This window comes from Thalassophryne amazonica, chromosome 3 (genome assembly GCF_902500255.1).
Source record: "Thalassophryne amazonica chromosome 3, fThaAma1.1, whole genome shotgun sequence".
Taxonomy (NCBI): Eukaryota; Metazoa; Chordata; class Actinopteri; order Batrachoidiformes; family Batrachoididae; genus Thalassophryne; species Thalassophryne amazonica.
In genome coordinates, this window is record NC_047105.1 from 91,006,014 (window position 1) to 91,024,976 (window position 18,963).

The window sequence follows — 18,963 nt, forward strand, 5'->3', positions numbered from 1 at the left end:
TGGCAGCAGAGCAGCAGCACATCAACTTGTCATCATCCGTAAAAACATGTCAAGGCGCACACAGCTCATACTGCGTCACTTGAGCTTTCTTGCACACTTGTCGTAGAGGGCAACAAAAAAATGTACTGCTTTGGGGAAGATTATGCCAACTGTGCATATAGAAATTCTTACAATATCTGTACTATTTCTCTTCACAATGTGACGGTGGCCAGTTTTCACAGATAGTTTTAGCTTAACATAGACAAAGTTGCAAATAATTTACAAGCTTGTAAGGGAAATTTTCACATTCTTACAAATGTGCCCTTATGGTTGCTATTCTGTCACTAAGTCTAATCACATCAGCACAGTTGAAGTCATTGTTTTGGTAAAAATCTGTTAATAAATTTTCCTGAAATTATATATTGTGTGCCAACTTTGGCAGGAAAATCAGACCACATACCCTAATCGTGACTTTGATTTTGATAAATCGACGTTTCCGCCCCTTACAACACATGCAATATAACACTTGAAAATACATTCCAACTGATGTGCTTTATATGAATGAGAAAAAAAAAATTAATATTAACTTCTAAATGGTTATTGCGATAGGTTCGGTAAACTCCTTGAATTCAAGCTAAAAGTCTACACAACAATTACATCTTGATTGTTTCATTTCATCTCAGTTGTGGTGGTGTACAGATGCAAAATTACATAATTTGTTACTGTTCAACTACTTATGGACCTGGCTGTATGAAATATAATGCAATGCTAAAATACACTTGGCCGTATGAGCATAAAAATAGCAAACAGAATCTGACCTTTTGACCTCTTAATATAGGTCAAGGTTAGCCATCTTTGAACTTCTCCAAGGTCTGTGTCCCAAGAATGTTTCCTGTGAATTTGAAGACCCGGGCAGCTATAGGACTGGACTCATGCTGAGCACAGACAGACAGATGGACGGGCGCAAAGTCTTCGCGATACCCAATGGTCATACTTTGGCCTCGGGTAATAAGAATTTGATTAATGTATTGGAATTTGCTGTGAATTCTTTTTTGTTTTTTACATATCAAGACAGATGTTGCCAAAATAATTTACATAAGACTGTATGTAAATTATATCTTGTAGCTGTGCAGACTGAGGGCAGGACATTGATGAGGGCAGGACATGAGGACAAATAGACTCAGACAGATAAAGTCACATAGCTTTCATTTCCACTCTGTCGCTCTCACTCAGCTTCACTTGGCACGGTGGGCAGGAAATGTGTCAGACACAACGCTGGACTTTAATACTGCGGCACAGTTGCGTATGGAGATAAACAGATGGGGACTGATTGCAGTCATACTCAGAAAATATGTAGAGATAAGCAATAAAGCAGCCAGAGAATTAATAAAAAGCTGGAAAGGAAGGAAGCTGCATTTGTTACAAGTTTTTAACTTGAAACAAAATCGATTGCTTGATGTAAGGATTAATCTGAGGTTGCTATTTTATAAACTGAAGCTTGAACTATATGGATGATAATAAAGTCACTGGCAAATAATAGAGATGGGTCCAACTGTTGTTTTGATTTACAACAATTCAAGGGACTGAAATGGGAAACAACAAAAGTGAAGTCAGTCTGTGGATTAAAAGACATCAATTTGGAATGGCTCTTACGTTTCGCTCTGTGTTCACAGCCGCAAACACTGTGGAGGAGTACGGAGCCCAAGACACATCTTCAACTGCTGCATTCAGTTCGAAGGTGAAAATGGGAGAGCTGTCAAAACACATCAACACAAATGATCACAGATAAAATGTTACTATTTATTTTGTTATACTGAATCAAATGCTTTGTGTTATATGCCTGTGAACGTTCAGAACCACAACACTACAATTTATGACTTTTTTCCCCCTAGTTATCTAAGGTCAGAGTCAAGCTTGATTGCTTGAGAGATACAGAGGTACAGAGACAAATTTATAACACAATGCTAAAATACCCTCGGCTGTATGAGCCTAAAAATAGGAAACAGAATGTGACCATTTGACCTCTTAAAATAGGTCAAAGTTAGCCACCTTTGAACTTGTCCAAGGTCTGTGTTCCAAGAATACTCCCTGTGAATTTGAAGACCCTGGCAGTAGTCAGAATGGACTTATGCTGAGCACAGACAGATGGACAGATAGACGGACCCAAAGTCTTCGCAATACCCGATGGCCATATTCCAATTACTGACAGTCTTCAAATTCACAGGGAGCATTCTTGGACACAGACCTTGGACAAGTTCAAAGATAACCTTGACCTATTTTAAGAGGTTAAAAGGTCACAATCTGTTTCTTATTTTTATGCTTATAAGGCTGAGGGCATTTTAGCGTTGCATTATATTGTTATGTTACAGCCTTATTCCAAAATGGAGTAAATTCATTTTTGCCCCTCAAAATTCTACTCACAACACCCCATAATGACAACATGAAAAAAGTTTTTTTTTTTAAATTTTTGCAAATTTATTAAAAATAAAAAAACTAAGAAATCACATACATAAGTCTTCACACCCTTTTCTCAATACTTTGTTGATGCACCCTTGGTAGCAATTACAGCCTTACGTCTTCTTGAATATGATGCCACAAGCTCCAGAGTGCTCTTGACCTGAGACTAGGGTGATGGTTCATCTTTTAGCAGGACAATGACCCTAAGCACAAGCCAAGATATCAAAGGACTGGTGTCCAGACCTCAATCCCATTGAACATCTCTGGAGAGATCTGGAAATGGCTGTGCACTGACCCTCCCCATCCAACCTGATGGAGCTTGAGAGGTGCTGCAAAGAGGAATGGGCGAAACTGCCCAAAGATAAGTGCGCTAAGCTTGTGGCATCATATTCAAGAAGACTTATGTACATCTGATTTCTCTTTTTGATTTTTTTTTTTTTAATAAATTTGCAAAAATCTAAAAAAAAAACAAATACATTGAAATAGAAATAGAAATAAGGCTGTAACATAACAAAACGTGGAAAAACTGAAGCACTGTGAACACTTTCCAGATGCAGCGTAATTATTAAAGAAGTCATATAATGTGTGATGACTTCTTTGGTGGACCTGCACATTGTCCTCTGGCTGGCGATCATGTGTGTGATAAGTGTGACTTCTTTGGTGGAGTTGACTTTACATATTTAATCTTGCAAATCATTTTTTCTACCTTTTGTATTTTGTTCTCCTCAGTGGAGTAGGTAGGCTTTATTTTTATTTTACTTTGAGAGAGTCTGTTAGATTTTAGACCTCGATGTATGTGGACCAGCACACCGTTTCAAGATTTCCATTCTCTGAAAGAGTTTGACAATGTGTTTGACCCAGCGAGGAAGCAATTTATTTTATGTAGACAGGATGTTGTGAACTGTCCTTGAAATCCGTAACTCTCACAGTGAGTGGATGATTACTATCATTATTCAGTCAAGCCACAACTATTGACAAGTTGTGAAAGGCACAGTGGGTTTGCGAAATAAACCAGGAAAATTATACTGTAACGAAGATTAATTGTGCAACACTGTACAATCACTGAATATACAATGTTGCTCATGGTGATGTAGTGTAAATTCAAACATTTTCCAAAATGTTCTATTTTGTTCCAGCTACTTAAGGCTATAGTAAAAACATTGAGAACAGTGCATAAGAAGATCATGAAACTGAAATGATTCACAAAAAAATACATTTGTATCTTAATATTTTCTATTGCAATGCTGACAGGGTGAGACCAATTACTTGTTTACTTTCATTGCATACTAATTTACAAACCCAAATCAGAACCTGTTGGGACAGTATTGAAAATGCAAATTATAAAACCTGCAATGATTCTTACATTTACTTCAACTTCACTGCAGAGTATGAACCTGACATTTCATGCTTTGCATGGTCAACTTAATTTCATTTGTTAATATATATCCATTCCTGCATCCAAGGTCTGCAACACATAAAAAAACAAACAAACAAACAAACAAAAAAAAGTTTGGCCATGTGCAATTTGGGGCTAGAAATTAGGTTGAAAAGGAAAGGAAAATCAATGACCACATAACACAGAGAGTGACACGTTGGTCTGGGTGCTGAACGGACAGGGGGGCGTGTCCGCCCACACCCGCAGCTGTAAAGATCTCTGGTCCTGGACGTCCCAGCTTGAGAACACATTCCGTGTTTGGAATGAACTTACAACATTCCTCCATGAGGCGCGTGTCTCTGCCTGCTGTCATCACGTGGCAATATATAAAAGGTCTTCTCGCCTTTGCACCGGGCTGCAGAGGCCACACACAGGGCACTGCCTTCATGTCCCTGTTGATTTCAGGCATTTTTCTGCTCCGATTACAGGCCAGCAATGGTAGCGCAGTGATAAAACTTCCGTCTGGTAATCAGAGCTTACAGGTTTGAATCCGTGAGTGGCATTTTTTTTTTATTTAACCAGGGTTATTTAACCATGGAGTTCTGTATTGCATCCCCTTTTATGTATTATTTATATCAACCCAGTGACAGTCACTAATTATACAGCTGGTATTTATTTTATTTTCCACCACATCAGCGGCGCAATGTGGTGCACCTCGTCCCAGCTGCTCATACTGTGTTCCTGCTCACATGACACAGTCACGTACATGACACAGTCACGTACATGACATGTCACACCGGGATCGTGCATGCCTGCCCGTCGGCTTGATGTTTTCGTGGTTCGCTCATATGAACTGTTCCGCTGTGAGTCATCCAAATTTGTACTTAATCATACTATGTGTGAAGCAGCCCTAAACTGAACCCTCAGACAGCACTACATCAAGAACAGTCATTCATCAATAGCTGATATAACTACATGGGCAAGGGATTATTTTGGGAAACCTTTGTCAGTACAGCATTGTTATGTGGGCCGCTGAAGAGGAGGTACTGCTGGCCCACCACCACCAGTCGGCGCCCTGCTTGGAGTGCGGGCTTCAAGCATGAGAGGGCGCCAGAGCTATTGGAAGTGACAGCTGTCACCTGTCAACCTCACCAGCTGTCTCTCATTAACCTCCTTACAAGAAGCGGATCACAACTCCACCTCCTCGCCGAGAAATCATCTACCACAAAGGTAATCTTCTCTGCTGTGATTATCGATTGTCTAAACTTTGTTCTGTGTGCAGCCGCATTCCTGTGGTGATCCAGAAGAGGGACCAACAGGAGCTGCACGAGAGAAACGTATCTGGAGGTGGAGGTTTTCCCTCCCAGAGACTTTGAGTGTAAAGGTTGCTGAGTGTGAGGACTCACACTCACCTCCTTCTGTGTCTTCTTTGCCAGCAGTACCAGGGCCGACAACGGAGGACAGAGACCACCTGGGGATTCAGGACTTGGCGGCTCCGGTGTTCTTCAGGCCGTTGGTGGTGGAAGCGGTGTGGGCCCCGGCTCCTCGTTCATCAGAGGTCTCCTATCTTCGAGCCTGCCCACTGTCCTCTTGTATACAATTGGCACCTGTAATTTCTGTTTGTATTCCGTTGTGTACTTTCGCAACATTAAATTGTTACTCCTTTTCTTATCCATTGTCCGTTCACTTGCGCCCCCTGTTGTGGGTCCGTGTTACGACACCTTCCCAACAAGCATTACAATATGGAGATACATGCACAAATGGCACATAACACTTCACTATACAAAAAAGAAGTGGCATTGCTGTTTCTGGGTTGTGAGGCTTCTAGATTGGAAATACATTTGAAACATGTATTGTTATCAGACGAATACGTATTCAAGATGCTTTGTGACCAAAGACAAAAAGAACCTTCCAGACTGTTATTAGCAACAAGTCCAAAAGCCACAGTCGGTCATGGTTCAGCGTTATGTCAGCGCCATTGGCAATAGTAATTTATACTTCTGTTATGTCAACATCAAACCCAAAAGCGCATTGAGATTTTAGAGGAACACATGCTAACTTCAACTTTTTTCCAGGGCTGTCTGTCCATTTTTAAAAAAGGCAACACAAATCCCTGCACACATTACAAAGGCATGGCTGTGAAAAAAGGTTACAGACAATGGACTGACCTGCCTGCAGTCCCATTTTATCCCAAAAAGAGAATGCATGGAGAATTTTCAAATGAAAAATGCAATATTGATGACCTTGTACTGTTTCACACTTTCCAGATTGGTTTGCAGGAAGAACGGGACAAAATAACACCTGAAATGCTTCACTGCTTGGTATTGTCAATGCCAAAACATCTTATGTATTGTGAGAAGAAATGTTAACAATACAAAGTGGTAAATTCTTGTGTCCCAACATTTTAATTAATGTGCTGCAGTCCTGAAATACATAAATAGATGTATATTAACAATGAAATAAAGTTAAGACAAAATAAACAAATAAAACAGATTTAAACATATTGGGTTCATAGTGTCTTCAATGAAATAAAAGTCAAAGTAAGAAAAGATTCAGGTTATTTTATTTGTTATTCTGCATTATCCATTATCCAAACAGTCAGAACTTTTTCTGATTCAGGGCTGCACAATGAAACACATGCAAAGTCTCAAACCTTCCCCATCCATGTCTTACTTTATAGTATGGTCCCACATCTTGACTGTCCAGTCTGAACTGCAAGAGATGAAAACCTTTGGATGGAAATGGTTCCACTTGACAGCCTTCACTGCCATGCGATGCGCATCATAGGTCTCCAGGAAGTTGCTGGAATAAGTCTTGGAGCACTATGGAATGACAGAATAGTTCGGATTTAGATAACAGATGGCTGTAGCATTTTCTTTCAATCTTATGCCTGTATGGTTCTGGTCAGAATTACTAGTACCCCTATACTGTAAGTACAGAATACAAGTTCTGTGGAGGAATAAATGTAAATGAAGCAGTTTTGTCAAATTTGTTTTGTCAAATCATATAATTAAAAAAATGTCCAAAGGTATTGAACAGAAACAAGAACAACAAAAAATCATAAACACACACACACACTATATATATATATATATATATATATATATATTGTATGAGATGAACTCAAAGATCTAAAACTTTTTACACATACACAATATCACCAGTTCCCTCAAATATTGTTCACAAACCAGTCTAAATCTATGATAGTGAGCACTTCTCCTTTGCTGAGATAATCCATCCCACCTCACAGGTGTGCCATATCAAGATGCTGATTAGACACCATGATTATGCACAGGTGTGCCTTATATATATGCCTTATATATATATATATATATCCATCTATCAATCCATTTTCTTCCACTTTATCCGGAGTCGGGTCGCGGGGGGCAGCAGCTCAAGCAAAGCCGCCCAGACCTCCCGATCCACACACACCTCCCCCAGCTCCTCCAGGGGAACCCCAAGGCGTTCCCAAGCCAGCCGAGAGATGTAGTCCCTCCAGCGTGTCCTGGGTCTTCCCCAGGGCCTCCTCCCAACGGGACATGCCCGGAACACCTCTCCAGCGAGGCGTCCAGGGGGCATCCAGAAAAGATGCCCGAGCCACCTCAACTGACTCCTTTCGATGTGGAGGAGCAGCGGCTTGACTCCCGGAGTCGAGACGTGTAACATATGGTTATTGGCACCCATTGTTGATTTTACAGAACACATCAACACTTTCACATGAGACTTTTTTTTACACAAATCAGGGGATGGACACATGAACATTTCCAAGTTTTTGTATGTGTCTTGGACTTCATTCACATCCATCATTAAGAAATACAAACAGTATGGTACCGTATGGTGAATTTGGCTGGAGTAGCAATTGTGCAAGAAAGGAGACTAATGAGAACAGCCATCAAGACGCCCATGACAACTATGAAATTGTTGATAACGCCTACATGAGATGGAGATCCCACAACTCTCCCCCTCCTTCACCCCTCCAGCATTAAATTCAGTAGAGAACAGTGTATGGCCAAATCAGTGAGAGGACGGGTCAAAATCTGAATGATGAGTGCACCAGCTTGGTGATCTATCCACACCCAACCGGATACAGCACACATGGTCAAAGCCTGCAAGGGCTAATTCTACACGATTTTCATGTCAAACATTGTTCTCCTTTTACAGCTATGCAGGGTTCGTGCACCTTTTCTAAGGTCAAATTCAAGCACTTTCAAGGTCCATTTTCAAGCTTTTCCAGCACCTTACAGCTGTGGTAAATTACATATTTTACATGGAAAAATACGTTCCTTCAGCTGCTCCCTTGTTTTCACTCCGGGTCGCCACAGCAAATCCAAGGTGCATCTGCATGTTGATTTGGCACAAGTTTTAGATCGAATGCTCTTCCTGACACAACTCCACATTATATGGAGAAATGTGGAAGGGGTGGAGTTTGAACCGGGAACCTTCTGCACTGAAACCAAGTGCACTAACCACTTGGCCACCACCTATGCATACATATTTACATGGGTGCCAGTGGAATTATTTTTTTTGACTGAACTTTTTAGTGGATGGCTTGGGGTGTACAAACACAGACGCAAGGCATTTATCATAGGGTGGCGCATCCAAGGAGAGAGAGGTGTCTGTGGGGCCTTCCCTGGGAAATTTTGAAAAGTTAGAGGCTTTTAGAATGCATTTTGAGGTACTTTGAGGCACAAAACATTGTTTGACAAGGCTACTTTCATAAAAACACAATCAAGACAAACAGTATGCGAGAAGAGACCTTTGAAAAAAACTGTGATACCATAACAAACACTTTTAACACTAAACTGTACTCAGCATAATCATACAAGACACGAACATATGACATAGGAATGGATACTAAAACGACATGGGTTTGTCATCTGCAGTGTACTGTATCCATCCAGATTTGAGGAGAGCAAATCTGGATGGATACAGTCACATTTCTTTCATATGACATGATGATGATGGATAATGAGTTAGATTCAGACAGTCACCATGATGAAGGATCGTTATCACAGTGACACAGATTACTCCAAATTATTATCCACCAGAGCCATATTAAAAAAATGTCGCCTGCAGTCTGGTGTGTGCATTCTGCTTTGTTGCTTTTGATTATGGCCCCTTCAGTTGGGCGAAAAGAGACAGGAAGTGGCAAAAAAGGTAAAAAAACAAACAAAAAAAACAACAACAAATTGGCAAACCTCAAAAAATTCCAGCCACTGTCGGGAGAGACAGATAGTCGGACAGCTGTGTACAATCCCGTGGCGATGGTTTCATGCACGCTCGTGTGCACGAACACATTGTGACCACGTGAGAGGTGTGATATCACATTATGCTCACACACAGCAGCAGCAGCAGAAATTAAATGTTGGACAAATGAACATAAGTCAACGAAATTGTGTAAGGACAAAATAATGAGAGAGCATAGAACATTAGAAGAACAATGAATGTACTGTTTAGACGCAAGACAATCATGTTATTGGTAATGATTTGTAACTGATACCTGATGACTTGATGGTCTGTGTTGGAAATGACGAAGCAAATGGATTTTGTTTTGTCTGTTAAAATATTTAACTCCTGTTATAAAGAGCAGACAATACAACATTTATCATCCTTCTGTTTCTTTATGTTCATGAACCATGGCCATGGACGAAAACAAGGAATTAATGAACTGACATGAATGAATTGATGCGCCTATATCGTGAAGACATCAGCCGGCTCTGTGCGCCCAGCTGTCCAGTGCGCGAAGGACACCGCGTCATGTAGACTATAACTCACATAGTGGATGTGACATTTGGCTCGCCGGCGTTCACATGATCAGACGGATATTTTCACATGGAGCAGCCTGGCTAATGGTGATGAACGTGTTGCAAAGGTGATATGTGTTTTAATTTAAAACCATGTCAGGAGAACCTGCCGACACATGCACATCGTGGTGGCGTGTTGAGAGCTGATGTTCTTCATGGCACCATATGTGTTCTACAGCTGAGAGAAGCTATGACACCGAGGTCAGCGGCAGCTGCTCGCCGGCAACACCCCCACCTGTCCGGAGCAACTCACAGCTGGAGAACACATATCGTGCCATGAAGAACACCTCTCAACATGCCACCATGATGCACATGTGTGGGCAGGCTTTCATAACATGGTGAACATTGAAACAAGAAAACCTTTGGGTTGCCCCCAGCCACGTCTCAGTGTGCATGGTGTGAACTTTGTGAAAAACCAGACAGCCAGGCTGATGTCACATCCACCACGTAAGTTATAGTCCACATGACAGAAAGAAAGAGTACATTTAATAAGGGGAAAGGTGTGAAATCATTCATGTGTGATCGCTTTGCCCTTCTCAGCTGACACTTAACTTACGTGGTGGACATGACATTAGCCTCACCAGCCGGCTGATCACTTAAATTCTCACAGATACCTTCAGCTGGCCCAGCCTGGTTGCATGGCCAATTTTGTTTGTTTGTAATTTTCGTCATGTCATGAGAGCCTGCCCACACATGTGCATCACAGTGGTGTGTTGAGAGATGATGTTCTTCATACCTCAATATGTGTTTTCCAGCTGTGAGTTGCAATGACACAGCGGTCAGCTCTTCCAGAATGGACATGACAGCCGTCCAAGATGTGCACGCTGCACTGGACAGTGATCACACTCCGGCCATCGTTGAAGCCTTCGCCACCTCAGCCGCACATCGACAATGTTGGATCATGGTGGGGGAGCACACACTCACATGCCATTCGTGTTGCTGGGGAGGGGGGACCACTCGCACTTCATTTGTCTTGCTCGGAGGGGGGGGCACGGCACACTCACGGAGCACTTGGAAAATGTGGGGCCATTCGCGCAGCCAGCTCGAAAGTGGTCGCCTACCCTCTACTTTTGTGCTGGCTGTGAGAATGGCCCCACATTTTCTAAGTGCCCCATGAGTGGAGTTGGATGTTCGTGGGTGGCACCTGGACTCCAGCCGATTCCGGCTTAGAGTGGGTGGGATGAGCACTCGCACGCCATTCGCCGTCATTCGGTGTAGTGTGAGGACTGCCTCAATCGCGCCATTTGGCGAGGGTTCGAAGTGGCCAATGATTTTGTGCAGCCCCTCGGCACGATATATCCGACCTGTGTTCCATGCCATGTGAATGTTGCAAGCACGATCAGAAGGCAGTGCGACCTCATCTTTCCCGTTGTTTGAATGGGTTTCCAGCACAAGCGACATGCGAATGTAGAGTGCATGTGCTGTACCCGAATGGATGTGGCGACTGCCGTACGAGGCATTTGAGGCGGCTCCTATTTTTCACAAATGCATTCATACCCTCCTTTGTGTGCCATTTGGCCTCAGTCGTGTTGTTTGTGAAGGAACCATTAGAAATGTTCCAAAACAAGACAGAAAAACTTACGATACATTTGGTGTTTCTGAGAACTGATCCCAGAGCTGCCAGCAGCTTGTTTTTCTGGAGTTTTTTCATCATCCATGGATTCAAACGCATCATGTGGTAAAATGGTGTGCTCTGATTGGCTATTGCCTTGTTCTGTTTCAGCTCCGTTATATGCGGAATCACAGCAGCAGCGTTGATCACTTATACATTTGGTTTTCATCTTTATATTTTACATTCTAAAATATCATCTGCGTCACCCAGCCACACAGCACTGGAACTTGATAAGCCTTTTCAGGAAAATGATGCATTCAACCTTTCTTCGCACTCCCAGGAATGACGAGCTGAGAATGCCGACACAGACAATTTGAGTAATTCGGCATTTGGAGGCTTCATGGCTTTAATGCTTAAACGAGACTGATCTAACACTGCTCTGTGTCTTTTATCTTTGGCTAGCTTTTATTTTTATTTGTTAAAAGATAACTTTACATCACAGGCAGCTCTATCAACTTCACTGTTAGCGAAGAAATATGAAACAATGCTTCATAAGAGTCAGATTGGCTAACGTAGCCGAATATTCAAATATATACCGAGCTACAAATATCTTTCTGCTGCAGCATTGTTTTAATGCTTGGAATTTAACTACAGTTGTGTAAAAGTGCACCCTCAGTACCAACAGCACTACCAGCAGCAGAAAAACAAGCATCATCACATTTTCAGAGTTTAGTTTCAGCTTGGTACAGAAGCTTCAGTTCTCATTGACAGCCTTAATTTGAAGACTTAACTTTGGTTGTTTAAAAGCGACTTCTGGAAAGAAACACTTGCTGAATTTTGCAGTCAGAAACAGGAAAGTCTGGCACATTCGCAATGACACACTCAACACTTTTGTGATCGGAGATTAGAAAAATGTTTGAGTCGTGCTCGCATTTTTGACCAATCAGAATGCAGCTCCAGTCATACCACCACAAAACAATGGTGCAGCCCGTATGGGATACAAGAGAGGAAAACTTATTAATTTACGAATGGAAATCATCATTCATGAGATGGATGTGACAGAAAGTAAATATAAATATTCCAATTTCAAGCATTTTCAAGCCCTTTATCCAAAATTCAAGCACTTTTCAAACCTGGAAAACATAACATTCAAATTCAAGCACTTTCAAGGATTTCAAGCACCCGTACAAACCCTGGCTATGTGAAACAGACATGCTGTTAAGCACTAGAGTCAATTTTACAAAGATGGTATGTGTATATCAATCAGCGAGCTTTTTTTAACACATTAATGTTATTAAAATGAGTGTACACTAACTGCAAATAGATGAGAATGAAAGAAATGTTTCTTTCCAAAGCAAACAATAACATGATTGATTACAGAAGCTTAATGTCAAGTCTAAGGGGCTTAAGTGGGGCTAGATGAACACACACACACACACACACACACACACACACACACACACACACACACACACACACACACACACACACACACACACACACACACACACACACACACACCATTAATGGAAACTTTCCAGCTCGTGCACCTCTTGGGTGCAAACCCAGCAGGAGATATGCAGCTGCAGCACAAAGAAAATGAGTTTCCATTTTTCAGAACTGATACATGGAAACAGCCCAAAGGCCCAAGGTGATTCCAATTTAATTTAGGGGTGATACAGAGACACACAGAAACTATCAAGACTTACAGTTTGCTGAACAATATCAGGAAAATTTTTTATATCAACAGTGCAGTAATTTATGAACAAAATACTGGCAGAAGGCCAAGGTGTTAAGATTTGTAGATTATGGGCATTCAAAAATTATCTCCTGAAACTGGGAAACACTATGTGATGTGAGCAATGCTGCATCACTCAGTGTCACAATCCCTAATTGTTTCAGTCTGGCTGTTGATTTGACACTAGCTATTAGCACTGCCTGCAATGGATGAGATTCAGCAGCGCTGTGTTATCTATATCATGATGCTGCAGAACAAGCCACTGAAAGTTATCCATGAGGAATAGATGACAACACTCGGTCACAATGCACTTGCCAACCTGACACTCGAGTTGTGGGTGGCTGCTTCAAGGATGTCTGAGAGGGCAATGAAAATGATCCACACAATGGTCAAGCATCAACTCTGCTCAGTGAGGGAAGTGTGAACTTATGGAGACATTTATGATGGAGGAGAGACATGAAGTTATTGATTAGATCCATAAAAAAAAAAAACTCCACAATAGCCTCAACATGTTCAAGGTATCAACACAGAGGGTTTACCACTCTGACCCCCAAAACAAGGCAGAGCTCTGTTACTGCAAGCAACTCGACTCAGCAACAACAATGGTGTCTTGATTCTGAAAATTTATTGGTAGACTTGCTTGATCAAGGTGGCAATCATGCATGATTATTATGCATCATTTGTGACTCATCTCGGAAGAGACATGGTGTTTTTAGTGTACTGGCATCATAATAATGCCATTCTGATGTTGTTGCAGAACTCCAACAAGTCCCCAACCTCCATTTTACACACACACACACACACACACACACACACACACACACACACACACACACACACACACACACACACACACACACACACACACACACACACACACACACACACTCTGTTGTAATTTGCACTGATATCTATTCCACATTTGATGCAGTCTTTCACCATGTACTGTGTGAAGATTAGTTGTGGTAAGACCAGTGGTGGGCACTGTTCAGCTAATCCGATAACTGATAATTATCGAAGCTAATGTTTTTGCTAGCGGATTAGCTTTTCAGATAACTTTAAAAACCATCATCGGACCAATTATCTTCCGATAAATTTAGTTCTGATAACTTTCAGTCCGATAACATTTTTTTTTCTGGAAAAGTGAGCAAAGTTTAATGATCAAAAATGTTTGTAAAAATTTTAAACCCTTTCGTGTGTAGATCAGTCGTTTTTGGCAGATTGACTGTCGTTTGCTGATGGCGGCATCATTAAGCGCAAAACGTGACTGGCCGGTCGACGCAGGGAGCATTGTAGGTAGTGTAGTTCAGCTTCACTTTGGATGTTACAGTGTTATCGGCTGCTCGACACAAAACAAAACGGACTAATTTTCACATTATTGTATTTTATTTCTTTGTGGCACGGGATCATTTAATCGCCAAGACTCGGTGGGAGAGGGGAAATCTAACGGTGCAGCTGTGTACAGGGACTTCTCTTCACTGTTTACACACCGTTTGGATAAGCAGGACACATTATATGGATTATTTGTTCAGATGAATCTCACTGAAACTAACAGGTAAGAATTTCTATTACCTACATGTGTCTTTTACTCTGCCAGTTAATTTCGTATTTTGGTTGTTTAAGCCGCAGGGTTCAAAGTGTGTGAAAAAAGCGGCAGCTTTTAGCTCATAAATTATGGTGTATATAATACCGAGACAAACTATGACTTACTGTGTTTTACTGCTTTTGGAAGATGATGACAGTGTTTGGGTTTTATTTTTTATTTATTCATTTTTCGTTTGTTCTTTGTGTTTGTGATCCTTGAATTTATCCAGCAGCCCCTACGCCAGTGAAACTGGTTTATCAGAAGCTGACTGTGTAATCTGATGTGGCTGCGTCCGAATCAATACTAAAGCCGTGTTCACACCGGGCACGACAGCAGCGACAGGTTGCCATGTAATTCCTATGGAAGGAGGCGTTGTGGCGCCAAGCCATGCAGCGCGACGCAATGGACGCGAATGAAGTGACGCGATGGACGTGAATGAAGCGACGCAAGTGAAGCAATTTTGAGCGATTGCTGCGTTTGTGACGCAATATTGCATCGCGTCACATTGCGTTGCCCTCCTCCCCAGGTTGAAAAATCTGAACTTTTTCGTCTTGTCGCGCCGCGATGACCAATCAGGGACTGAATATGTAGTGGCATGGAGATGTCTGGCGTATGACTGAGTTGGATGTGAACATGTCCTGTCTCTGGTAGCCAGCCTGTGAGCAGGACTTATGTCCCTTTTGTCCTTTATTTCACAATTATGACAGAGTTTTTGGGGGAAGAGCGAGCAGCAGCCCACAGCAGGGGCAGCGGAGCTTTTTTTGTCACATGCGTGCGCGACGAATCATCTGTGAAGATTATTTTATTTATCAACTACACAGATGTATAATAAAACAAATGGTGATTGGTTTATAAACACAATTATGACAGAGTTTTTGGGGGAAGAGTGAGGAGCAGCCCCACAGCAAGGGGAGCGGAGTTTTTTTTTTTAATTGTTTACATGTGCGCATGTGAACGGGACAGGAGGTCCTCAAACTGGGTCCTGCAGAGGCGGAAGGGCCGCTGAAAGCAGCCGTCATCCAGATGCAGCTCCTGCAGCAAATAATGATACTCCCCTAATTGGGAATGTCTCATGACGTTTGTCAGCTTTCCACAACAACCTGCTCTGTGTGATCAAGGTCCGTCATGTTAACATGACTGACAACCGGAGCCGGCGAGTGGAATGGAAGCTCCTCCTATTTGATGATGCACTGGGGTGAATTTTTGCAGTGAAAGCAGAGCGACACACCGGGCGATGGTGGCGCGTCCGTTGCCACGCGGCCAATGCGAATTTGTGGCGTCTGGTCGCGCCCGGTGTGAACGCAGCATTATTGGTTATCGGTTATGTGTAATAAAGATACATTTTTTAGCAGTTTATTGGTTTTGCATCATAAAAGATAGCTTTTCAGTTATCTGATTAATGGTTATTGAAGCTAACTTTTTGGTTAGCTGTGCCGACCACTGGGTAAGACAATGTATTATTATATGGCTACGACACTATGTGCGCTCTGATTGGCTGAATTCTGGTCTGATATTTTCCCATATCAGATGGTTACCATGACAGTCGGTCCGGATCACGTATCACATTCGTTACAAACCAGAAAGCAAAAAACACGATGACAAAAACCAAGTTGGACATGGACATAATCCATAAATATCTAAACAGCATCAGAAAAACCACAGAGATTGAAAGCTTACCAACTAATGACCAGATCATCTTTTAAGCAAGTTCTTTACGGAGGTGAAGAAAGGGAACAGGTCTGAGTACAAGCCCAACACCATCAGCAGAAGAGGTCGGTATTGATTCAAATTTCAAGAATCGATTTGATTCAGATTCTTAAGATTCAGAATTGATTATTTCGATTCAATCCGATCTGATATTGATTTGGGTTAGTGTTATTAAAACCGTTTTTGAGCTGTTGTAACAATTAACAATTAGGTGTACCTAATTGTCTAGTTATGCAACATAATACTAGTATTATATTGACATTTGACAGCAAATTAATGACATATTGGCAGTTAATGATGGCTATAAGACTGATGGCACAGACCAATCCCCCTCTCATAATGATAGAGTAGTATTTTTATTTTACAAACATACTGAAGGGCAGAATTACTGAACAGATCCAGGGCAGCCAAAAGAGGGCACCAGTGGTACTTGGTTCATTGGTCCTGACACAAGTACATTTCTACACCCTTCCCTGCCTGATGCCTTGTTTCTTTTGGCTTTAAAGTAAGGCTGTAATAAAAATAAAAAAACAAACTATGGCTTTACTTCACAAAATATGGCTCTCAAAATGCAGTAAATAGTGTTTCAGAGAGTTATAAAATTAAAAATATTCCGTGGGTAAACGGTCCCAGTCTCCCTTACAAACACTAGCATCTGCAGCGCGGTACACTGCAGGAGAACTTCTCCCACATCCACACAGACAGACTTTTCAGTCAGTCTTCTCTCACATCCATGCAGCGAGTGCTGGTGGAAATGATTGACTGAAAAGTCAGTCCACACCAGAGAACCTTCGTGCGTGGTCCCACGGAAAAGCCATGTTATGAGGAACAAAACAAAACAAAAACAACAACAACAACAAAAACAAACACTACTGCATGAATTAAACAGCGGACAATGGAGTGTCTGGTCTTGCCCGCAACAGACAAGAGCCCCATTATCATGATTGACTTGAGAGAGGTTGATGAATAAATTGTGGACTTGCTGCTTCTTAATCAGAACCAGCGGGTCCACAATCAATGTAAAGAAAAGATCACTTTCACACCCTCATATATATATCAGAGGCGATTGCTCTAAGACTGCAAGGGAAGCTCAGCTTCCCCTAAAATGTCCAAAAATAAGTGATCAAATATATACTGTTGTGTGTACGTCATTGACTAAATATGCGCTACAACGCGCTCAACGTTTGTTCAGAATCAGCTTCTTATCACTGGTAACAACGCGGCTTTCCTCTCACTCATTCCCGCAGCTTCACAGTGCTTTAAACAGTGTGGACGCTGAGCGTCCACAGAGTTCAATAGCGAAGCAAAGAGTGCAGCGAAACGAGACGAGTCATTGGATAAATGCTGGGCTTTGTCCCGCCCATCGGACGCTCAGCGTCTCTGGGGGTCTATGGGGCAGTGGGCTGGCCTCGGCTGGCCTGGACGCTCAGCTTCTGCATGATGACTGGATGATCTGTCTGAGGCTGAATCCCTTTTTGATTGACAGCGAAATGAGCGAATCAGTGATCTTTTGGTGTAACCATCCATGGGAGCATTTTTTAATTTTCATTCTGTTCTGAGTTGAACCGGAGACTTTCCTAATCCTCTTAGCGGCATTTTCTTTGTTAAAAACGACTAGCGACAAATCAAGCTTCTATTTCTGGTGGGGGGTTTTTTTTGTAGCTGCTTGTGTTTGGAGACTGACTTCTATCACTCTTTCTGATTTCTATCGCAGTTTCTGTCCCTACCGAGCAGCGAGTGCTGCTGAGCCCCTCCACCGTCACAAAGCACTCACAGGCGGACACACTTCACACTAGCTTCGCGCCAGTCCCAGCTAGTGAGCTAGCTAGGTAGCAAGCTGCACGTAATGGCAGACAATATGAATGTTGTGGACCGGATTTGGGCGAAGCCATTTGATAGTCTTCCTTATGAAGAAAAACTTAGAGTTAAACAGCAGGGCAGATCAACTCCTCAGATTAATTTGGTGCAAAAGGTGGGGAAAAGTAACAGGTCTTTTCAGCTGTCCTGGTATGACAAAGTGAGCTGGCTGACTGGAAGTGCTGTAACAAATAAAATGTACTGTTGGCCATGTCTCTTGATGAAACCATCTCAGGGATGTGTTGTCTGGTCAAAAGTGGGTTTTGGGGATCTGTCCAACTTTGACAGGGCATACAAAAGGCATGAAAAAAAGCAATGAACATGTGAGTGCATGTGCAAGGTTAAGTTGCCTGGGCAGAGTCAGGATTGAGCATGCAGTCAATGAAGGCACTCGCATTCAAGTGGCAAAACATAATGAAGCAGTTAAACAAAACAGAGCTTTCCTAAACCGCCTTACTGATGTGACTTCCTTGCTTGGCCGTCAGGAGCTGTCATTTAGGGGGCATGATGAGAGTGCTGAATCATCCAACAAGGGGAATTACAGGGAGTTTAATGAAACATTAGCTAAATATGACTCTGTCCTGGCCACACAATTCCAGTTATCAGCTGTGTTTTCCCATGCAATCCAAAATGACTTGATCTCTGCTCTTTCAGCCACTGTTTCTGATGAGATCAAGGATAAAATCCAGGCTGCTCCCTTTTTTTGCATGGCAGGTGGATGAAACAACTGATATAGCTTGCCATGCTCAACTCTCTGTCATTGTTTGCTATGTGGATAGGGCAGGTAAAATTCAGGAGTGCTTTATTGGATTTTTTGATGTTTCTGGGGGAAGAGATGCTCAGTCTGTTTTTGAAGTCTTGAATGAGAACATGCAGGGCTACAATTTCAGGGAGAAACTTGTGGTGCAA

General features: G+C 42.1%; 1 protein-coding gene across 2 annotated transcripts in view; it reads right to left on the reverse strand.

The window, feature by feature from the left end:
- The window catches only part of dnai1.2 (dynein, axonemal, intermediate chain 1, paralog 2), a 99,054-nt gene that overhangs the window by 46,155 nt on the left and 33,936 nt on the right, over positions 1-18,963 (reverse strand). For both annotated transcript variants that reach the window (XM_034167086.1, XM_034167085.1), the window contains exons 17-18: positions 6,485-6,633; positions 1,633-1,732 (exon numbers count right to left, since the gene is read on the reverse strand). In XM_034167086.1, the coding sequence (XP_034022977.1) occupies positions 1,633-1,732; positions 6,485-6,633 (249 nt within the window). The remainder of the gene's footprint in view (positions 1-1,632; positions 1,733-6,484; positions 6,634-18,963) is intronic.